Below are 24612 nucleotides of genomic sequence, written 5' to 3'. Positions count from 1 at the left end.
AATTACTTAGCAGATCTTCTCCATTAAGATACATGCCTCAGCCATTTCTCTTAATTACAACACTGAGCCACCTCTCTTCCCACACCCGCTTATCAAACAGTTCCTGAGAGGGGCAAACAACTTAAAGCCACCAAGGAGAGCACCCACCCCTGCTTGGGACCTTAACTTTGTACTGGAAAAGCTCACACTTCCCCCCTTTGAACCTGCTGCGTCAGCAGAGTTAAAATTCCTCTCTTGGAAAACAGCCTTGCTTCTAGCCATCACTTCAGCTAGAAGAGTGTCTGAGCTACAAGCACTGATGGCTGATGGAACCCTTCATTATTTTCCATGCTCGACAGAGTTTAGTTCTGGACTTACCCTTCCTTTATGCCTAATGTGGTGTCCACTGTGACTCTCAACCAATCCATCCATTTGCCAACTTTTTTCCCTAATCCACAAAATAAAGGGGAAAGGATCCTGCACTCCTTGGATGTGCACAGGCAGCTCAGATTCTGTCTTGATAGGACTAAGCTCTTCAGAAAAACTGACCAGTTAATAGTCAGCTTTGCAACAAGGACAGAGGGCAAAGCCATTTCAAAACAAACTAGCTTTGCAACAGGGGCAGAGGGCAAGGCCATTTCAAAACAAACTATTTCCAAATGGATAACACACTGCATCCATTTCTGCTACAAGCACCATGGGAAACCAGCCCCTCAGGAGATCAGAATATATTCCCCTAGGGCAACATCTACCTCTGCAGCAGTTCTCAGGGGAGTCCCTACCAGGGATATCCTTGAAGCTGCTACCTGGAGTTCTGTACACACCTTCACCAAACATTACCACCTGCCTATCTTTTCCAAATCCAGGGCAGGTTTTGCTACAGCAGTCCTGCAAGGCATACTAGCCAGCCCTAACTCTTCTTGACTGCCTCCACCCTTCAGCTTTAGGAATCCACTCAAGTGTGATGACTGCAACAGTGAAACACGAAGAACATAGTACAGTTGTGTACACTTACCTTAAATGTAGATGTTTGAGTGTATTCACTGTTGCAGTCCTGGTTTCCCTCCCTCCAGCCCCCTGTTTTTTTTTCTCTCCTCTCTATGACGATTACTTATCCCTTCTGGAGTAGTGGTATTGGAATTTACTTTTTACTGGTGGTTGTTTCCCCACCATAACTCAGCTCCCTATTTGGGGGGCATCTGACATTTGGGGCAAGAAAAACTGATGTAATGGCGTCGGCTGCCTGTTTTTATACCCCTGACGACCTGACTTCAGTCCTGGAGCGACAGCGTCTGACGCAGAAATACTAAGTCTCTGGTATTCGGGCCGACTGAGGGCTACCTGCAGGCAGATATCCCAAGTCTGATGACTGCAACTCTGAATACACTCAAACATCTACATTTATGGTAAGTGTACACAACTGTACTTTTTGTACTCCAGCCAGGAGTATGGAAGCAGATTCCTTTGATGAGGAGTTGAATCCTTGGCCCATGCCTCACAAAATCACTTCACCTTTGGACTTTGGGTCAGAGACAGATGATTCCTTGAGTCCTGATCCTCCCTTTGAGGAGTTATCCTTTAGGAACACTGTGATTCAAATGATGGAGCATTTTAAGTGGGATTCAAGAGGTATTATGAGCTGTTACAGATGGAATCCTCCTATACCTTTGCCCTTAGCCTTGTTTTGGATGCTTTGTTGGATAGATTTACAGTTACTACTTCGGCAAATGATTCTCAATCCCTGACTTCCAAAAAGCCTGATCACTTTTTGTAATATGCCTGAGGCATTTTTGCCTTTACCAGTGTCCTTCAGACCCTTCTGTGGTCTCTCTCTGCTAGCAAGTCGTCCAAGCTTTAATCCTCTTCCAAACTTCTTCTTTCTGATAGACAGTCTGGTTATGGAAAGGTTATGGGGAAAGTTTATACTTATACTACTCTGTACTTGGCCTTCAGGGCCTTAAATTATCAAACCCATGTGACCAGGTGTGATCTGGCCTTTTTCTCTCAACTTGAGGGGGGGGGTCTTGTCGGACGTTCCTTGACTCTGAAAGCAAGACTGCTGCCCTTTCCTTGTTGAGCTCCGCTTCACAAGTGGCCTTCACTCTATCAGATGTAATTATGATGCAGATGGTGCATCTTATAGAGCTGTTGCTTCAGGTTCAGTTATGAGGATTATGAGGAGGTAGTCTTGGTTTCACTTCATGATCTTAACTGATGACATTACTGTCAGTGTCCTAGAGGCCTCTTTGGGCAACCAAAGTCATTCTGGTATTGCTGCTGCTGACTTGTTTAAGATTCTTCAAGATAAAGGTAGTATTGCATTACCTTAAACAAGTTTTTGTTTTTCCTGCCTCCAAATTTCAGAGAAACTATCCTAAGTTTGACTTTGTTTGTAGGCAACCTTGTCAGCCTTCTAAAGAGAAAAGGATTCCTAAGCTTATGTTTTCTTTTAAATCCAGCAAGATTTCTAAGACTCAGAAGCCCCGTTTTAGGACAAATTTGCCTTCATCTGACATTTTCTCTTCCTCCTGCTCCCCTCAGCCAGTTTCCCTTGTCTATTTGGCTTTCCTTGGCTGGCAACAGATTACTTCAAACTCTTGGGGTACTATCCATAATCTGTCAGTTATTATGATATGGAATCCCATCCCCCTCCCCTTCACCGGTCTTTCTCAACTTCCTCACTTTTCTATGATCCTGCAGGATCTGTTGGATCAGGGAACCATCCAACCCATTCCACAATCCCAGTGAGGGCAGGGTTTTACTTCAAGATGGTTCTGGCTCTCAAAAGAGGGGTCATGGAGACTTATCCTAGGCATCTCTTTTCTCAACACATTTTTAAAGATTCCTTCTTTCTGGATGCTTTCCCTCCAGACTGTACCTTCTCTTGCTCCCACAGGCATTTTTGGTCTCCCTAGTCCTAAAGGGCACCTATCTTGATATTATCATTCACCCTCTTCAAGAAGTTTTTACGTTTCCCTTTTTCTTCCTCATTTTCAATTCTCTGTTGTGCCCTTTGGTCTTTCTGCTGCTGTAGGTCAGTTTTTCCAGCTCCCTTCCTTTTTTCCTTCTTCAGTCTGCTAGTGAGAAGGTTCTTCACGCCTTCGATTTACATAGACAGCTCAGATATTTGGATAAGACGAAGGCTGTGTGCAGATCTGAGCAGCTTTTTGTTTCCTTTACTACAGGGACATTGCGTTTAGCAGTTTCTAAGCAAATACTTTCCACCTCGATTTCCAAGACCATTTCATTTTGTTCTTTCATGATAAACGCTTTCTGCTTCATTTCAAGCTCATTCTACGATAGTAGCTTCTTCTGGAGATTTCTTTAAGGGCCTGGATACTAGATCCATACTGGAAGCTGCTACTTGGTCCTCTGTCCACACTTTTAATAACTTAGATGTTATTTCTAGAGCATGGGCAGGGTTTGCCAGGGTTACCTTTCTTGGGTTTGTGGGGGGGTTCATCTGTACCTTCCTACTGCCATCCTTTTCAGTAGATTTGGTAATCCTTCCTCATGTGATCAATACTTCAACACTGATAAGGGTCGTACTCCAATTTTGTATGATGTTGCTATAACAGTGGATGTCCTTTCTCTTCAGTGTTGCAGCAGTCAGTCCCTCCCTCCTGCCCCCTTTTGTCTTTCTGGCTGAGGAGTCTTTGCCTTTCTTGCCCTATTTCTTCCCTTCTTTCCCCCTGAATGTACATATGATTTATACTGGAGTTCCTCTAATTCTCCTAGAGCACCTCAGTTTTGAGTATTAAGCGTGCGTACGTAACCTTTATGCCCTTTGCCTGCCCGGAGCGCATACACCTGATGTATGACACTGGGAGAATGTAAAGGCTTTGGTATACTTGCTTGGCAGGAGATCCCACGTGTGATGAATACTCCAACAGTGAAAAGGACTTTCTACTGCTATGGTAAGATTTTACACAACTGTACTTTTATTTCCTTTTCCTCTGTTAAAGGCCAAAACTTGTCCAAAGTTAAAATCTCTAAGTGGTTATGTTGTTAATTACATATTGCTACTACTCAGAAAGAAGAAATTACTAGGCAGAGTGCTTTCTTCCAGGGCCCAGGCTACTTCAACCACCTTTCTTGAAATCTTTCTTGAAATGTACTTTTGGAAGGTACTGCAGCAGCTGCTTACATGGTCAGCTTTACATACATTCACAAAACGTTATAGTTTGAACATGCACTCAAGGCCTCAGGCCTCCTTTGAAGACACCATTCTTAAAAGCTGGGGTACACTGCCCAGGGTCATTTAGGGATTCTGTCATCCTGTTACAGTGCAGTTACAGGACCAAATTAGATATCCAGGTTATTTACTTAATAGAACAGACTTGTCTTGTCTCTGTCTGGAGACTGGATAACCCCCCCCCCCAAATGGGGGGTATTTCTAGGGCCCGTACGTAGGTCTTTCCCTCAGGAGTCCTTCATAGTTAATACTCTGTGTGCATGTGCACTCTGGATAGTGTTAGGATTATGGTTCGCTATTCTTCATCTGTCTGAAATATCTCCTCAGAGCAAGGGATTGTGGAATATTGAAGGAGATCCACTGCTGAAAAGAGGGTTGCCTGAGTTACCAGATGTTCATCGTGTTACACTGCTGCAGTCATTAGACTTGGGTTATCCTGCCGTCAGGTGGTTCCCCAGTCGGCCTGAGTTCCAAAGTCTTGATACAGTGTCAGTTGCTGTCACCTCCTCCCTGACGTCAGTGCGACAGGGGTATATAAGATGCAGCCAACGCCATTTTCTTCAGTCTTTCTTGCCGCGCGGTGCCCGAAGCAAAAGCAGTTCGCAAGTGCCGGTCGGCCGACTCCTGAGATTTTCATTCTGAATCCAGAACCGAAGTCATCTACAAAGCTAAGTACCGCTTTAGGGGAACTTTTTCTTGCTTCAGACCGATGTCAGTAAAAGTTAATAACTCTATTTCTTGTGGGAAGCAAGTACCTCTTAAGGATTTCCATTCCTATTGTATCCCATGCCTAGGCCCAGACCACGACGTCACTGGTTGTCGGTTTTGTGCTAGGTTTAACAAGTGCACTATTAAAATTCGGTTTGATTTTGCCCGACATTATTTTGGCAGAAAATTCAACTACACCATGCCGTCGGAACTTCTGACGACTGGAATGCATAAAAAGCGCAAAGACAAGGACAGGCATCCGAGGCCCAAAACTGACGACGAGGCCTCTTCTAGGCCGGTCGCTGGTTCTCCGGTTTTCAGTGAGGTGCTTTCGCAACCCCTGACGACCGCTTCTGCAGAACCACAGGCCGCCTCCGACTCCCACTTGGAGCTGGCTGGGCCTTCGGATGCTACAGTTTTTCAGCCTACCGAAACTAACCCTTCAGAGGGAACCGAAGTAGCTGAGCAATCCACAGCTACAGAGGGTGTTTTCAGACCTGCTCATTTAAGCATTAAACCCTCTAAGTCTAAGCCTCCCTTAAAAACAAAGAAACAAATACAACATTTTCCAGGACAGGCCTCCATGCCTAAGAAATGCTCAAAATGGCCGAAGACCTTATCACCCTGTTCAGGGGGTCCCATCCGCCTCCTGATAAAAGGCCCAGACAGGATGCAGACTATGACTCATCCGACCAGGTGTCCATTTCTTCAGATTCATCCTCAGACCTAGGATATTCTTTACCCCCTTATGAGGATTCTGATGCTGAGGAATCAATTCCATCAGCCTCTCCGCCTGAGGACTACTCCTTTGGGGAAACCGTACATACCATGAGGGAGCATTTCCATTGGGAAGGCCAGGATTACTCAGAATCCAAGAAAAGGCTCAGAGACTTGCTTTTATTACCTCAACACAGACCCCTTTCTATTCCGCCAGTGTTAGATATTGTTAATGATGTGTATACTGAATCCAGCTTAAACCCAAACTCCTTACCTCCAGCCCCAGTTAAACCGGACAGATATTATGGAGTCCCTGACTCTCACAAATTTCTGTATAAAAGCCCTGTTGCTGACCCTGAAACTATTTCTCAGGGACCCAAAGGGATCAAGGCCTCATCAGCAAAAAACCCAGTTCCCTCTGACAGTGATTCCAGAGCATTAGACAGATGGGGAAGTAAAGTACAACTTTAGCAATGGGAGCCTTAAATTGCCAGTTTCACATGCTAAAATATCAGCAATTTTTGATGTCTCAGTTGAAACAAAAAATGCTTCCAGATTCAGATCCTCCTAATTTTAAAGAAATGCATGATTTATTGCATGCAGCTGAACAAGTGGGAAAACTTACTTTGCAATGTGGTTTTGATTCTTTAGAGGCCTCCTGTAGAGCAGCAGTTACAGGCTCTATCATAAGAAGGCATGCTTGGTTAAAAGAACATACGTTACCAGATCATGTTGAAGCAAAATTATTGGATGCACCTTAGCAGCGGGATGTGTTATTTGGAGTTAAAGCAGAAGAGGTATTAAAGAAGATGGAGGATAAGGCAAAATCTATGCAAACGGTGAAGGATTTCTTACAGGTTCAGCCTCCACGATTTAGCAGAAATTGGCCAACAAAGAATTGGTCCTTTCCAGTTGCAGACAGACCTCAAAGGGGCAGATACTGACATCCAGGAGGTAGCGGTCAACCAGAAGGCCCTTACAGGCCTCGACAATGGGGTGCACCAGGCCAGAAAGAAGGGGAAGACAGGCCCCAACCATATAAAAAGCAGCCTCAGTGGCTTCCCACTACAGCTGCCAAACAGCTCTCTCTTTGCAGCCCCCTTAGGAGGAAAACTGACACTTTTCTATCATTGGCATTGGATCACCAAAGACAAATGGGTTCTCAACATTGTATCTCAGGGTTACAGGTTCCACTTTCACACTCTGCCAAGGTTAAAAGGAATGCCAGATCTGCCACCAAATCAATGGGCAGAGGCTTAAAAGCAAATTACAGCAGTCATGGACATGAGACCTATTCAAAAGGTACCACTACAGGAGCAAGGACAAGGATTTTACTCAAGACTCTTTCTGGTTCCCAGAAAGGACAAAGCCTGGAGGCCCATTCTGGATCTTTCTTCTCTAAACACTTACCTGGATGTTCCGAAATTCAAAATGTTGACACTATAGCAGCTTCTTCCCATGCTGGGCAAGAAAGCTTGGCTCGTGACCTTAGACCTCAAGGAGGCATACCTGCATGTCCCTATCAGACAAAACTGCACAAGATACCTCAGATTCATAGCCGGTTCAATGCACTATCAATTCTCTGCACTGCTCTTTGGCTTATCTACTGCGCCCAGGGTCTTCACAAAATGCCTGGCACCAGTAATTGCATTTTGCAGACAGAAAGGAATTCAAATTTATCCGTACCTGGACATGACTGCCTGATTCAAGCAGAGAGCAAGGACATGCTTCTAAAGCATCTGGCGTTCGTAAAAAAGATATTAAGTTGCCTGAGGTACACAGTAAACGAAAAGAAATCAAAACTAGTGCCCTCACAAGAGAGAATATTCCTGGGTGCCAGCTTGAACGCAACGGCCCAGATGGCTTATCTCATGCCATACAAGCAAGGACAACTGACTCAATACTTTCAATTGATGGCAACAAAGTCCCAACTCCCTGCAAGAAAAATTCTGCAGGCCTTGGGTTACATGGCATCTTGCATACTACTAATTCCATATGCCAGACTGCATATGAGGAAACTACAATGGTACCTAAAGAGTGTATGGTTTCAACACTGTCAAAGTTTGGAAACAGTTACACCACTAATCCCTTGCCTTCAACAGGAGTTTCGATGGTAGGCTCAAGCTTGTCACTTCAAGGGACAGCCTTTCACTCAACCCACAGCCAGGCAGACACTGACAACAGATGCATCGGATTACGCCTGTGGAGCACACATGGCAGGAAAATGTATTCAGGGCGAGTGGCCCGCAGAACAAAGGCATCTTCACTTCAATCAAAAAGAGATGCTAGCTGTACAAAATGCCCTTATAGCTTTCAAGGACCTGCTGCATCCAGGACAACTATTACTAGACACAGACAACACCACAGTTATGTGGTACATAAACAAGCAAGGGGGCACACAGTCCTACCCCCTCTGCAGACAAGCCATGACCTTGTGGAACACAGCCTAGACTACCAAGTTCATCTGCAAGCACAGTTCCTGCCAGGAGAGAAAAACATGCTGGCAGACGTCTTAAGCAGAAACATCATGGATCCCCACGAATGGGAATTGAATCCACAAATATTCAGAATGATAACACAGAAATGGTGGATCCCGGACATAGATCTGTTTGCATCCCCAATGAATTGCCAGCTATAGAAATTCTGTACAAGGAGTTACCATCCACAAGCATGGAAAGTGGATGCCCTCTCATTCAGCTGGAAAAACCTACAAGTATACACTTTTCCTCCTCTACCTCTCCTTCCAAAGGTACTCATAAAAGCCAGGCAAGAAGAGCCAAAGATGATCCTGATTGCACCAGACTGGCCACACCAGCACTGGTACCCAATCTTAAAGAACTTAGCACAAGCACCACCCTGGATTTTGCCTCAAATCCCACATCTGCTGACTCAGCACAACAATCACATATTTCACAGCCAGCTAAAGACCTTAAACCTAGCTGCATGGAAAATTCCTTAGTAAAGCAAGCAATGCCTCTCTCCAAAGCTGTTATAGATGTCATTCTGGAGGCCAGAAGGCCTAGTACCAGGAAAGCCTATTCGGATAAGTGGAAGAGATTCTGTGCCTGGAACCAGGCTCACAGCCTTGATCTTCTTGTCCCAAACATTCCTCAGATGCTACAATATTTAACTGATATGCTGGACAAGGGCCTCTCCTTCTCATCCATCAAGATCCACGCCTCTGCCATTTCTGCTCATTACAACACGGATCCACCAATTTCCTCTAATCCTTTGCTAAGACACCTACTCCAACTTGGGACCTCAACTTTGTTTTGGAAAAATTAACTTTACCTCCTTTTGAGCCAGCTAACACAGCAGAATTAAAATATATCTCTTGGAAAACTGCTCTGCTACTGGCAATAACATCAGCACGAAGAGTTTCAGAATTACAGGCACTAATGGCAGTGGAACCTTTCCTCATTTTCCACCAAGACAGGGTGTCTTTAAGAACTAACCCTACGTTTATGCCAAAGGTGGTATCAAGTGTGGCTCTAAACCAAACTATTCACTTGCCAACTTTGTATCCAAAACCACAGAATAAAGGGGAGAGACTACTGCATTCTTTGGGCATTCACAGGCAATTACGCTTCTACTTTGACAAAACCAAAGCTTTCAGAAAATCTGAGCAGTTACTGGTAGCAAATGCTGCAGGAGCACAGGGAAAGGCCATTTGAAAACAGACTATTTCAAAATGGATAGGACATTGTATACTTTTCTGCTGTACACACCATGGGAAACCTGTACCTAGCATAGATCTCACTCCACCAGGGCAACAGCCACTTCAACTGCCTACCTCAGAGGAGTACCTACCAAGGATATTTTGGAAGCAGCAACATGGAGTTCTGTGCATACCTTCACCAAGCATTACCATTTGCCTTTATACTCTAAATCCAGACCTGGCTTCACCAGTGCTGTGCTGCAGGGCATTATAGCCACCCCTAATGCCTTATAGAACCAGCCACCCAACCTCAGCTTTGGGATTCCACCCAAGTGTAATGACTGCAGCAGTGTAACACAATGAACATAGTACAGTTTTGTACCTACCATAAATGTAGATGTTCGAGTGTAAACACTGCTGCAGTCCAGGTTACCCTATGTCTTCTACCCTTCACTACCTATGGGGAGTATTTGCTGGTAACTGAAAGTTGTTGTTTGCTTTTCTAAGGTATTTTTTACTAGCAGTTTGAATTGCCTACCTATTTGGGGGCACCTGACATCTGAGGCAAGAAAAACTGAAGAAAATTGCATCGGCTGCATCTTGTATACCCCTGTCGCACTGACGTCCTGGAGGAGGCGACAGCAACCCACGCCGGACCAAGACTTTGGAACTCGGGCCGACTGGGGAACCGCCTGATGGCAGGATAACCCAAGTGTAATGACTGCAGCAGTGTTTACACTCTGTCTACATTTATGGTAGGTACAAAACTGCACTTTCTTCTGTTATGGACAGAGACTAAACAAATATGACGTTCTGGTTGATGCATGCCTTTCATTATTCCTTTAGGGAGTTAGTACTTAGTTTATTTTGCACAGTCCAATTTTTTCAAGTCAAATTAATCTTATTGGTTTCGTTCTGTATTTTCGTATATAAAACCATTGGCTCTGAAGATTAAACCTTCATATTTGCTTATTTTTTCTGATCTGATTAATGGATTATATTGATGCAGGCATGTTTTTCTTACACAAGTCTGTTTTCATTTAGCTACTGAGAGATGTACCAGACTTGGCAGAAAAGATAAAGAAGCTGGAATCTTTTTCTTTAGTTGTACTTTCTGTAGTCATTCTGTTTTTAATGTTAATTGTAATGCTTGATTTTTCTGTTTGTTAGTATTTCTACAATGCCCTTGCCCAGCAGTACCTTTATTGGGATGGTGAGAAGAGTACATATATCCCTGCCCCTACACAGAACACTGAACAGCATAAAGATGGTTCATCCAGCTCTAAGGAGGGCAAAGAAAAAAAAGAAAAGGATAAACCGAAAACAAAAACAGCACAGCAGGTAAATTGTGAAGATCACTAATTTTCACTAAGTAGTTCATATTGGTTCTATTCCATTAAGAATATTTTTCTAAAAGATGCTAGAAAAGTTGGTTAATGTAAATAAGTAACTTAAGGTGGTTTTACTGGGAAAAAGTAATGCAGTTTAAAGAAAATTGTGTTAGGATAGCTTAAATTGAGTTCTTGGATGTGGCTAGAATTTTTTTGAAACAGCGTACCACTTTTCAGGCTGTTTGCCTAATACTTTCTGCTAATAAGGTTAATGCATGCTGTCTAGCAATCAGTCCATTGATTGTGTTTCAGTTCAGCCTTTATCACATAAGTATGCCACATTGTCTCCATTTTTGTCAGTTTTGTACCCTGACCATCGAGCCCCACTTCTCATTGTGCCCTACTTGACTATGTGAAACCCATTTATTTCACAAGGGGTTGTGTGAACAGCAACAGGCCTGTTTGTTCCTCTGTACATGAGAGTTGGGAGCCAAGATTGGTGCAGTCATCAGTAGTCAGCAGTGGTTATTGGTATTTAGTACTTTGCCCTAATATCCCCTGCTGTGAGTAATTCTCACTTTGGTGCAGTGTGCAGCTACTGCAGGTGCAGATCAGTGTCACACCTCCTTGGACAGTATGACTCCCTCCCCAAGGTGTACGAGCTGTGTGTAGCTACTCCACTCCATTCCCACCTCCACTTTTCTTCGTCTTTGGCAGCTAAGCTGCTGATTAAGCTGTAGAGCTGTAGTAATCAGCTTGCATAGTCATTGTTTTTTTCTGAGCAGCTAAGGTGGCCATTGTTCCTATCTTAAATGTAGTCTCTGGTATGGTTGTTTTTCAGTTAGGGCATTTTTAACATTGATGATCCTCTTTGGAAAGAGGGTCTGTGTAGCCTGTAAAGTATGATGACTGGATTTTCTCTCTCTCTGTTTTCAGAGAAAAGAATTATAAATAATGACATTTTTCTTGGGAGGAACCAGTGCAGGTATTGTGCCTGCTAGATTTTTATTTGTTTGTTTACTTGGGATAGTACAAAAATTACAATATACTATTGTAGGCACAGCCCAGGTAAATACGTACAGACCTCTTACAGTGGCTGGAAATCTAATGTGGGTCCATTGTTTGGAAAATAGCTATGCTTATCACTATACCAGCAGTACTACTCCTCACCACTGTACTACCAGTACTTCTGAATATTGACAAAAGGGTTGGCTTCAAGTTCTTGTTTCTTGAGCGGTTTCATGTTTTCTTGTCTTTTCGATTCTGGAGTAACACATCTCCATGTTGAGTTCTAATGAATTTCTGACACAGTTGTCATGGTTATCCTTGAGAGTTTTATTCCTTCTTTCTTATTGTTTGCAGTTATTGGTTCCTCCTTTACTACATACAGAGGTTTTCTGGTGGCAAAATATGTTCGTAAGAGAGACAGCAGAGTGGTGCAGTAGTAGTGTGCTGGGCCTATAACCCAGTGGTTGATGGATGGAAGCCATCCTCTACTATGCAAAGGGCAGAAAGCTTTTAACATTAGTTAGGTTTTCTTGACAGGTGGCTTTGGTGTAATGGTTACAGTCTTCACCTCAGAGGCAAAAGGTACAGGTTTTGATTATTTCCTGCTTATTGGCTAGGTATAAAATGCTGAAGGGTCTAGTTTTCACCTATGATCTTGTATCTTAACTATGCTTGTCATACTACCTGAAGATTTCTATACAGTGTGTTTACTTTGCTTAGACCATGGCTAGTGTTGAGTATGGAATCATTGCAGTAAGTTCAAGGATTCTGTCATTGGCATTGTGGGCTAAAGCCCTGTCTGTGACTAGGCGGCCTGAGTTTGAATAGTGGTTTGGGTCCATGATGGAGCTGACATAGGGAAAGGAAGGAGTGATGTGGCTGTGCTGGCTTGCCTACCTTTGAGGAAAGGCAAGGTGTGTGGCATGGGTGCTTTGGATCCCAGGGTGCTGACTCCAGTTATAGAATGCCCATTGCAAACCAAGAATTCCACTGGAGATCTAGCTTCAAGAAGGGGGAAGGCAGAACTGCGGCATCACTTTCAGACATTGCCCATTAGCACCCTAGCAGACTGCTGGATGAGCATAGTGGTAGTTAGAACTTGAGAGACCCCAACCTTAGATTAGTGACATTTCCAAACACACTTGGTTTTGGTTGTTGCCTTTTGAAAGCATGTATGTCATAGATATCTTGCCTCTTGGTGGAACAAATGGGCTACATCGAGCAGGCACTTAAAGGGGAAGCTTGATGGTTGTGGAGACACTAAGCAAAATATAAGATTACCTCTAACCACTCCAACTTCAAGAAACTAGAAAGAGTACCTAATTAAGACTGGTCTGTGCTTCTGCAGTTCCCCAGGCTAAACTATATTCCCTCCCTCCTTCCACCACCACCATAATTCTTATGAATTCCTTCTCAGCAAATACATTTGATTTATTTCTTAAGTAAAGAACAAATATAATTTCGCCTAGGTGATATCTAGTCCTCTGTTCAGTGTGTGCACACAGTATGTTTAATTTCATCTCTGTGAACTACCACTTGTGAATACTTTTAACTATTGACAGTGTTCTTTTTCATCTTATCTGTCCAAATATTTGCACTGTGTTTGTATAGGTTTGTACTACGTAACCAAATTTGAATTTTAACTTGGTTAATATGTTCTGTTTTGGGTTTTATAAAAACTTTAACTGTATTATGTTACCATTGAACTTTGTCATTGTGGAACTTTTTCATAGGTTCATACTAGGCTATCTGCCCTAGGGCATTTATAAGCCTAGCCAGAATGTGTTTGGCTTTCGCCACCCATTTTAAATTTATTTTGCTATGCCCTTTTTCGAGGTTAGTATACTGTGCCTCTGTCTAACAGTGACACAGAAGTGATACCTGGGGTAAACCTACGATCTCCCATCCACTCATCAAGATTCCTCTTGAAGAGAGTCAATGAGGGACTCTGCCTAACCTGGACTGGGATTTTATTCCAGAGTGAAGGGAGCCTCTGGGTTATGAATCTGTCCCTCCAGCATGTCCTATTTATTTCAGTGCTGAGGTTCAAGTCTCTCGAGCGCGTAGCTCGATGGGATTTGGATTTTCTGAGGTGCAGCATGTCCATTAATTCCGGGTTGGACATGGCTTTATACGTCGGACACAGATCGCCTCTGAACAGGCAGTATGCCACTGAGTAGAGCTGGAGTTTCTTTAACCGGGCAGCATATGGCATCTGTTTGAGCCCTTTGATCCTCTTGATGAGGTACTTTTGGGGTCTTTCTAGTTGCTGCAGGTGGTAAGGTACATCCCAAAAGGGGCATTGTACTCAATTATGGGCCTGATGAGGGATGAGTAAAGAGGCACGATGACCTCCCCTGATCTAGATGTGAATCCCTTAATGATTAGGTGGGCTATATAAAATGTTTTTCTAACCACTTTGGCCACGTGGTTGTCAAATGAGAGATTGCTATCAACTTGGGTCCCCAGGTCCCTAATTACTTCTGTACTTAATGGATTACCACCTATGTGGTAATTTGTGGGCACTTTGTTTTTGCCAAAGGGGATGACTATACACTTTTTGGCATTTAGCTTGAGGCCATGGCTCTCGCACCAGTTGTCTGTTTCTATGAGGCACTTTTGGAGGATGCTTGTGTCGGCTGGAGAGTCGATTATGGCGCCCAGTTTGCAGTCATCTGCGAACTTGGTCAGCCACAGTCCTTCCGTGTTGGCCTGTACCTCCGAGAAATATATACCGAACAAGAGAGGTCCCAGGACTGAGCGTTGTGGGACACCACTTGTAACTGGTTTGGAGTCTGACATGGCTCCAGCAATTGTAACCATGTGGGTTCTGTCCTTGAGCCAGTTTGCAGTCCATCTAGTGACATAGGGGTTTATATTTAAGCTGGTGAGCTTATCTATAATGCCCGAGTGTGGTATTGTATCGAAGGCTTTTGCGAGGTCCAGGTAGGCTGTGTGGACCACCTTCCCCTCGTCAATGGCCTTGGTGACTGTTTCAAAGAAATCAACCAGGTTTAAGAGGCAGGATCTGCCCTTAAAGCCGAACTGGGTAGGATCCAGTGTTTGTAGGTCCCCAATATCTTTATTTATGAGGTCCATGATGATCCTTTCCATAGCTTTGCAGACCAAGCTAGTCAGGCTTATGGGGCGATAGTTTCCAGGATCAGTTGAGGCACCACCTTTATGGAGAGGGACCACTGTTGCTGTACACCACTCTTTGGTCACATATCCTGTAGTAAGGCTGAGATTGAGCAGTAGTTTTATGTTTGGGTTTAGCTGTTCTTGGAGTTCATGTAGGACGCAGCCCGGGACACCATCTGGTCCCATTGATGCTGTGTTTTTTGCTTTGGAGAGGGCGTCTCTTACCTGAGCATCTGAGATTTCAGGGGGGCAGCACTCTGCTGGGATAGATATTTGCCCTTTTGGTGGGGAGGGGGGGAGAGAAGTTTGCACTGAACCTGTCAGCTAGGATGTTGGCAATGTCTGTGGGTTCAGTGTATTTTTTGTCATTTTGGACTAATTCTGAGCATGTCTGGGAATTACCACCCAGGTTCCTAACATAACTAAAGAAAGCCTTGTGATTATCCTTAGTGTCCTGTGCAATTTTTCTCGAAGCTGGCCTTAGACAATTTTGTGTGTGCCCGTAGTTTTTTGCTAATACTGATCAGTGATGCCTTCCCTTTTTGGGATTTTGCTCTATCATTTAGTAGCTTCCTCCTTCTATTGTATAGTTTGTTTATGGCTGGGGTCCACCAGACAGGACGTCTGCCTTTGGAGGATTGGGTCTTGGTTTTATTTGGGATCGATCATCCATGCATTCCTGAAGGTGTTCATAGAATGCGTTTATAAAGGATTCTGCGGTCTGGGCAGATTTTCCACAGGCCGGGTGCTTTGAAGGATTCCACCTTAGTTTTGAGGAGTGTGAAATTTGCTTTAGAGAAGTTTTTCACTGTGGTTTTCTGGGCAGGGGGTGGGGTCGGGATGTGAATATCCAGTGAGATTAGTTTATGGTCTGATCTTACCAGTGAGGGATACACTTCTGGTCTGGAGCATAGAGTCCCCATGTTGGTGATGATCAGGTCCTGTATGTTTTCCCCTCTTGTGGGAGTGGTAACAAGTTGTTCCATAGCATTTGAGTTTATAAATTCTAGGAACCTTTGGGCTAGGGTGTTGGAGCTAGAGTAATGCTCCCAGTCTATGTTTGGGTAGTTGAAGTCGCCCAATATAATGGTGTTTGGAGAGACCTTCATATATTCCAGTGTTCTCAAGAAGGCCGAGTGGGGTTCCTGGGTTTTGGGAGGGTGGTCTGTAGCAGGATATAAACTGGAAGGCAGTTTTACCCACTGTTAGTTGCACATGGATAGTCTCTGATGCTTCGTGCTTTGCCACCAACCTGGATGTGTGGGTATCTTTGATGAATATCGATACTCCCCCTCCTTTTGTGGTTCGGTCCAAGTTTTGGGGCCGAAAAGCACGGTATGAGGTATAACCTGGTAGTGCTGGGGTGCTCTTGGGAGCCCTGAACCAGGTTTCTGTTACTGCACAGATATCGATGTTCTCCATGCTAAGGAGAGTTTCGAGTGCGTGCATCTTGATGTTTAGACTTCTGGCGTTGAGTAGCATTACTCTTAGTTTCTTATCCCTTGTGAATACCTATGGAGGTGGGTTTGTCTTTTGAGCCTTGCCTAAAAAAGGCACTATGGGGGTAGCAAGAGCCTTTGCCAATATCTGAAAGCCCAGGGGTGACAGGTGCAAGCCGTCCCTAGCGAAGCATTGTGACTTGTCGAGCATATCATCCCAAGCTGACAGGCATTGGATCCCCTTTGAATGACACCAGTACTTAAGCCAATTGTTGAAATTGATCATCTTGTCTTCATATTGTGGCATCATTCTTGGTGAGGGTAAGATGCTACTCAAGGTCAGTGTCATACCGGCCTGGGCTACATGCTCAGAGAGCTCCTTTATGTCTCTCTTCATGTAGTCCAGGGAGGTACGTCTCAGGTCATTCACACCAGCATGGACAATGACTGAGTCATATTTGTACTTGCCTTGGAGTGACCTGAGTGCTTTTGTTATGTGGCGGATCCTAGCACCCGACAGGCTGCTCAGCGTTACCCTCTCCTTGTTCAGCCTGGTGAGCGGGACGTCACTGTGCCTGACCATGGAGTCACCTATTACAAGTGTATCAGGTTTGTTGTTTAGTCTTAAGGGCTGTGACTGTTTGGCACACTGTCTTATTTGGTACTCTTGGGTTGATCCAAACGGTTTTTTGCACTTTCAGTCTTTGTGAGATATGTGTTGCACGTGTTTTGTTTTGGGGTAGAGGCTGCTTGGGTGTCTGCTTTGGAGGTCTCTGCTGCTTCGGCAGGTCTTTATTTAGAGCCTCCGAGTATGTTTTTGTGTGATTATGTGTTTGGTTTGCTGTTGTGGTAGGTCTGTGTGAGACTGGAATTGTAGTGATTGTGGTTTCCTTCTCCTCCTGACTGGTTATGCCAGTACTGAGTTGAGAGAGCTTAGCCTCCAGTTTGGCTATATGGTTGCATCTCTCACGTGTTGGAATTTGTTGGGAGGAGGCGAGGGTTGTCTGTGTACATGAGGCAGTTGTAACATTGCCTCAAGATTCCCAGATTCACCAGCTGGACCGGAGAGGAGATTGACAACTGACCTTTGGACATGCTAGAATAATATTGGGAATTCCTTAATAATTGAAAACCAGGGCCACTGGGGAGTGAGGGTGTAGTGCTTTTAATTTTTAGTGCTGACTTATATAATTGCTTTAGTGAGCAAGTGCCAGGTAACTTAAGTGCAATGTGTTACAGGTAACTTAAATGCAAAAACGACAAACAGTAACTTTCTTTCAAGTGAAACAAGGAAATAAGTACAGTAAGCAATGCAGATATCACTAGTGATCCACAGAAGCGCTGAGAAGCCGCGTATTAGGTGGAATTAGCGTTCCAGGGAAACAACAAGCATATAAACAAAGCTAGATTCAGCAGGCCTGGATCCAGTCTATGCTACAGCAAACAAGGTGTACCAATTTCAGTAAGATACAGTTCAAATATTCAGGCACTATAAACCTTTAACCAGAAATTCCCAGCTCAGAAGGGCAGAGTCCAGCCTCTTCTCCCACAAGAGTGCAGACCACAAACCTTCTTAATGTAAAATAACTGGCCTGAAGCCCAAGTGCTTAAACCAGAACTAATACACTTTAAGAATAACAGACACTGGGCTCTCAATCAGCAGTTCCCAACTTAGAAGGATGAGATCTACCTGTCCTGCCACCACAGTGCATGCCACAAACCTTCCTAATGTAAAACAACTGGTCTGAAGCCCAAGTGCTTAATCCAAAAGACTTAGAATGATAGCTACACTGTAATCAAGTTACTACCAAGCAGTAATAAATACAATTGAATACTTTAGAGAATGCCTGGATTAGTGCTCAAGTTACACAAACAAAGCTAGATCCAGCAGGCCCGAATCCAGTCTATGCCACAGCAAACAAGGCGCACCAACTTCAGTAAGAAGCAGTTCAGATATGCATGCGCTATAAGCATTTAACCAGAAATTCCCAGCTCAGAAGGGCAGTGTCCAGCCTCTCCTCCCACACACGCTCATTGAACGTCTTTTTCCTTCTGCTTCCTTTACATCCCTTCCCCAGGAGCCCGACTTCTCCTACTTCTACTTTCCTCTCTATTTCTAGGTTGTACCTCCTCTTCTCCTAACTACTATACAGTTTAGTGCTTTATAGTTCCACTCTCCTCTCTGTCCTACTCCCCATTCTGCTTTGCTACCTCTCCCTACATCCTGCTGCTCACTGATTGTCTCTGCTCACTCTGTCTCTACTTGCTCTGGCCCCGGAACGCTCCCCTCCCTACCCCCAATTCCCACCCACCCCAGGGGTCCTACACTTATACTTCACTAGACACTCCCCCTATTTCTCTCAACCAATCTCCATCAATCACTATCTCTACTACTGCCTCCCATTCTTTTTCATCACCTATTTATCTCCAACTCTTTTCTCCCCTATTTCCACTCTCTCCTTTTTCCTGGCCTTGCCATACTTCATACTCCTATTCTATAGTACCCAACTGTTAACTATAACCTCTGCCTATCTCCTTCTTCTCCTTTTTCTCTTCTTCTTTTCTCCTTTCACTCAGAATCCCTTCTCTGTAAGCTGGCTCATTTCTACTTGTTCTTGAACTCACATTCTCTTACAAGCAATATTCACCTGACACTTACTCACTATCATGTCTCCTATACTCAAAGCTTATTTCACATATATCCTACTCTTTACCACTACTATAGCCTCCCTATCCATACCCTATTATTGTACCTTCTTTGAAAATATCACTTTAGATGAACAAAACCTTCACCTCCAACAAACTTTACCAACCTCTTTTTTCAATACCCTCACGCATAGTAACATAACCTGTTCCTCTAACTTTCTACTTCCTAAATACCACAGAACAACTCATATATCATTCTACTTCAACAAAAAGAATCTATACAACACACCAAAATCCCTTAAATTCCATGTTAATTCCCAGCACAACCTCCTCCTACATGGAGATATTCAGCCTAACCCTGGTCCCTATACTAATAATAATTTGAATCTAAATAATATTACTTCATCGACACCATCATCATGTACTAAAACAGCCAACTCCCTACTAATAGCACAACTTAATATAAGAAGTTTAAATAACAAAACTCATCACCTCCATTCACTTCTTGACTTACATGCATTCGACATTCTATGCCTTACTGAAACTTTGCTAAAACCCTCTATTCAAGATCAGGAAATCACCCCTCCTGGCTATAATATACTTAGATGTGACCGCATAAGGAAGAAAGGTGGAGGCGTAGCTATTATCTATAAATCTAATCTCCAAATCACCCTCTATAATGAACTTCCATCACTAGACTCCAAAGCCGAAATATCTATCAAACTAAACATCAACAACAACAAATCGATTTATCTAATTTGTATGTACCTTCCCCCTGGAAATAATACTCATATTCTAGAAAACTTAGTTTACTTTCTAACCAACAACCTCAGGAAACCATAATACTTGGTGACTTCAACATTGACTGGCTGACCTGTTCATCCCAGCACCCCACCAGCCATATAAATCTTTATGGCTTCTCTCAATTAATAAACACTCCAACTAGAATCCATAAACCCACAAAAAAAGAAACAACTCTTGACTGGATCCTTACTAATAACCACCCAAACAAGTACTCTCCAGGAACTCTTCCCGATAATATTAGTGACCATATGCTCACATATGTTATTAGACAAAAATCGCATATCCCAACTACCCATAAACGTAAGGTGTCTCGCTCAAACAAATTCTTTAACCCTGATAAGTTTCTGACTGAATTGAAAGCATGTGACTGGTCTCCAATGACTACCCTCGAACTAAACGAAGCAGTGGCCTACTTTAATACCAACTTTCTACAAATCCTTGACTATCATGCTCCCATTCGCTCTACTAGGATAAGAACCAGATCAGCCCCGTGGCTTACTAAGCAAACTAAACAAAAAATGCTCCTTAGAAACAAAATTTGGGCTAAATGGAGAACTACCAAATGTACATCTGATCACCTACTCTTTAAGCAATTAAGAAATGCCACTAAGAAAGATACTCTTTCAGATAAAAAGGAATATTATCTTCACCTTCAGCAAACTAGTCAACAATCCCCCCAAAACTTCTGGACAGGTATTAACAAACTTCTTAAACCAGGACATTCAACTACTCCTACCCCTTCAGGCTTTAACCTCAACAACTCCACCCTGATCCCAGATGCCTTTAACAAGTATTTTACAGAAGCCATTCAAACCCTAGCTAATTCATTACCCTCTTCTACTACCTCCTCACCTAATACCTCTAACACTTCATCTAATGCCTTTCACATTCAACAAGTTCCTACATCCCTTATTTATAAGCTTCTCAAGAAACTTAAACCTTGCACCCCATCCGCTGACCAACTGACATCAGAATACCTACAAATCGCTGCAAAAGCTATATACTACCCCATATCCATTCTTATTAATAGGACTATCTCTGAAGGAAAAATCCCCACCTTATGGAAAATATCTCATATAATACCTCTACATAAAGGGGGCTCCTCTATTGAGCTCTCAAATTTTCGCCCTATTGCCTTACTCTCCCCATTAGCAAAGATTATGGAAAGATGCATACATAAACAAATTCTTAACTACCTTCTACAAAACAAACTTCTAGCCAATAGTCAACATGGTTTTAGACCTTCCCACAGTACTACAACTGCCCTCCTTTCCTTCTCTGATGCCATAAATAATAATAGGAACAACAATCTTTTCTCATCAGCACTATTCCTAGACCTGTCAAAGGCCTTTGACATGGTTAACCATAATATACTTCTTGACAAACTAAATCTCTATTCACTTGGCTCACAAACTCTTCAATGGTTCAGGAGTTACCTCCAAAATAGGCAACAAGCAGTGCTGTGGGACAACAACCTATCCTCCTTACTCCCAGTAAACATTGGGGTTCCACAAGGCTCAATCCTAGGTCCCCTTCTTTTTTCTTTATTTATCAGTGACCTTCATTTGAATATACTCCAAGCCATCTGCATTCAATATGCTGATGACTCAACTCTAATCTGTGCTGCTAATAACGTTTCCTCCCTCCAGTCCCTCACCCAAACAGTCTTCCATAATGTAGAAAAATGGTTTATGGAACACTCCCTCCTCTTTAATCCCAAAAAAACAAAACTTCTCTTTACCCCTACACACAAATCACCAACACCTTTCTTCACTATCTCCTCTAACAATGCTACCTGTATTAGTCCAGATATGACCACTCGCCTATTAAGTGTAACTATTGACAACCATCTTAATTTTGATGACCACATCAACAACACCATTAAATCAGTTAACAAAAAAATCGGTACTCTCTACAGAATTAAACCCTTTCTTACCCCAACTGCTAGAAAAACAGTGGCCCAGACCCACCTGATCTCCACCCTTTTCTATGCCTCTGCTATATATACAAACTTGTCTAAAAATAACATCACCAAACTTTCTACCTGTTACAATAGTATTACTAGATTCATTACTGCTACCCCTTTTAGAACCCACCATTGTCTTAACCTCAAGCAACTAGATTGGTTAGAACTCAACAACCACTTACTTTATCAACGATTAATTATTATTCATAAGACCCTTTACTACCCTGACGCTACCCCTAGCCTTACAAAACTGATTTCACCTTATAAAAACCTAGCCACACTACGCTAGGCTAATAAACTCCTTGTAGCCTTAACCAAATCAAAGAATAAAGCTGGGGACTCATTATTTTCAAATTCTGTCGGGAAAATCTGGAATCAACTACCTCATGAAATAACAAACCTAGACTCTACATCCCTTTTCAAAAGACATATCAAAGAACATCTTAAAACTCAATGGCTGTGTCCTTGTGCTAATCCTGACTGAAATTATTTCTCCACTACTCCCAACTTCCCCCCTTTTCCCAACTGTCCCTCTAAACAACTTATTTTAACTGTTGACAGTTTTATCTTTGAGATTGTCTCTAACATTTTTTTTCTCTTCTTCCCTCCACCATGTTATCACATCTTGAATCTTTTTTTTTTGTATCTAACTGCAGAATGTTGCTTACCTTGTAATTTTATTGTTAACCAGCTATTTTCTGAAAAATTGTTCTGCTTTTTTTTGTTTCCGTTAATTCATACATAAGTCCACCTTTGTACTTATTGTATTATGCTTAATATTTTTTATTGTTAATGATTGTTTACTTCTTGTAATTGGAGCTTTTCTCCCTGGGCCTCTACTGAAAACGGATATTTGTCCAGCTAGACTAGCCCGGTCAACAAATGTAAAATAAAAATAAATAAAAAAGAGTGCAGACCACGAACCCTCTTAATGTGAAATAACTGGCCTGAAAGCCCAAGTGCTTAAACCAGAATTAATACACTTTTAGAATAACAGACACTGAGCCCTCAATCATCCTACCTGTTTTGCCACTACAGTGCAGACCACAAACTCTCTCAGTGCAAAACAACTGGTCTGAAGCCCAAGTGTTTAAACCAAAAGGCTTAGAATGAGTTACACCAAGCAGTAATAAATACAATTGAGTACTTTTAAGATGATGCAAAAGTAAAAAAAAAAAAGTAGATAGAAACACAAGTACAGTAAAAGCAGATGACATTTTTTTTTCTGAACAAGTTTCCCATGGCTTCTGCTTGTAATGGGATGTCATCTGTTGGACTTTTCCAGTAAATAAAGTTTTAAATTAATTTTGAAAAATAATTATTTGAAGAGAGAAAATTATTACCCATATAAAATATGAGTGTCTCGAAGAAGAAAGTTTATCCAGAAGATAGTCTTTAAGGGGGGGGGGTTCACTGTTAGACTTTGAACAACTTCAGATTAACCATGACAAATATTTCCCCTCAGATGTACTGAAAGAATGGCCTATTGATGAGTCAAGAGATTTTCCTTGCAAAGATGCCTATGGATTTTCCAGTTAAGGCTTATTGTTACCATATGATAAAGGCAGTCTCCCTGGTACTTGCCTAACACCATTGTTTCACAGAAACGCATTAAGTACTAATTGGTTCCCTTTGGCACCTCGCATGTGTTTGTCTCGCACTGAAATGTGGCCGTGGTGCTTTAGATGATTCATACAGGGCAGCTGCCATGGTGTTAGTCAGGCATAGACTTGCGTGGCTGAGGATTCAAGCTCACTCAAATCTAGATAAAACAGAGCTCCTTGATGCTTTCTTAGGTAAGTTGTCTTTCTTTAGACCCCCAGCTGAGTGTGTGTTTGGAAAAAAAAATAAAGGGAGACAAACTCCTTGACAGATTTTATGTCATACCCCTAGACACAGTAGAAATTACCCTAGCAAGCTCTGCCCCTTTCTTCCAAAGAGAGAGAAACAAGCAACCGTAGGGGAAAAGACCCCCCATCTCTTCCTTCTTAGGGGAAGCTATTTCTTCTGTTGTCAAAGAAAGGCCATAACCAAGGACAGGTAGGTCTTGCACATCATCAAAAACAGTTATGGCCCATAAGTTCAGAGGACATCCCCATTGTCATTTATTCCCCAGTCACCAAAGTATCAAGAGAAATTGATGAATCCTTTCTTACAGGACCTCTTATTACAAGGGACCAGTTGAGAGTGGGAAAAGCTTCTACACCCATTACTTCCTAGTCCACAGGAAGGAAGATACTTGAAGATATGTACAATATCTGTCAAAATTAAACAAGTTCCTTGTAACAAAATTAAAAATGTTGACTCTTCAGTATCTGTTCTCATTTTTTCTGGTGGCATGGATGCTCGCTCTGGATTTGAAAAATGCGTACCTTCAGATTCCTATTCAGAAACACAAGATTCTTGTGCTTCTGGGAGGGGGGATCCCTTTACCAGTTTTGTGCCTTACTATTTAGTTTAACTCCTACTGGAATTTTCACAAAATGTCTGGCATCAGTCAGAGTCCAAGTCTGTCTTTGCCTGTACAGCTGTTTCATCCAGGCGCAGCCCCTGCAGAGCTTCTGCTAGCTGTGCAGATCACCTTGGGTTGCTTAGAAATGATGGGAATAACCATCAGTATCATGAAGTCACAGCTGTCCCTCCAGTACTAGGACCCTCTTCCTGGGGCAGTTGTGAATCCTGTACAGCAAAGGGCCTTCTTTCCAGTACCTAAAGGAATTGCAAAACAAACAAGCCATTTCAGTAACAGTAAGGGAGTTTCTGTGGGTCCCTGGTTACATGTCTTTTTCCATCTTGATTCTTCTGGCAAAAATCCACAAGGAAGCTACAGTGATGAATTTATGGTCTGACCAACACTCTGGAAACTCCCATACCACTGCTTCCCTGACTAAAAAAGGAGCTGCATTGGTGGAAAAACATCATCTTAAAAAAACCCATAAGCAATCCAGACTCTGATAGCTGCCAGCTCAGGTCTGGCCTGAGGAGCTTACCTGGGCAAATTCAAGGTATGTGGCACAGGC

At 42.8% G+C, this 24612-nt stretch overlaps 1 protein-coding gene across 2 annotated transcripts in view; it reads left to right on the top strand.

Annotated features, from left to right (window-relative positions):
* Positions 1 to 24612, top strand: part of LOC122809322 (RNA-binding protein 10-like) — a 1914178-nt gene that overhangs the window by 1506732 nt on the left and 382834 nt on the right. For both annotated transcript variants that reach the window (XM_044080723.1, XM_044080722.1), the window contains exon 18: positions 10428 to 10598. In XM_044080723.1, the coding sequence (XP_043936658.1) occupies positions 10428 to 10598 (171 nt within the window). The remainder of the gene's footprint in view (positions 1 to 10427; positions 10599 to 24612) is intronic.

The sequence above is a fragment of the Protopterus annectens genome, chromosome 8.part0, assembly GCF_019279795.1.
Source record: "Protopterus annectens isolate FY-2018-M chromosome 8.part0, PAN1.0, whole genome shotgun sequence".
NCBI lineage: Eukaryota > Metazoa > Chordata > Ceratodontiformes > Protopteridae > Protopterus > Protopterus annectens.
The sequence above is the reverse complement of the archived record's forward strand: the minus strand, read 5'-3'. Positions and strand labels throughout refer to the sequence as shown.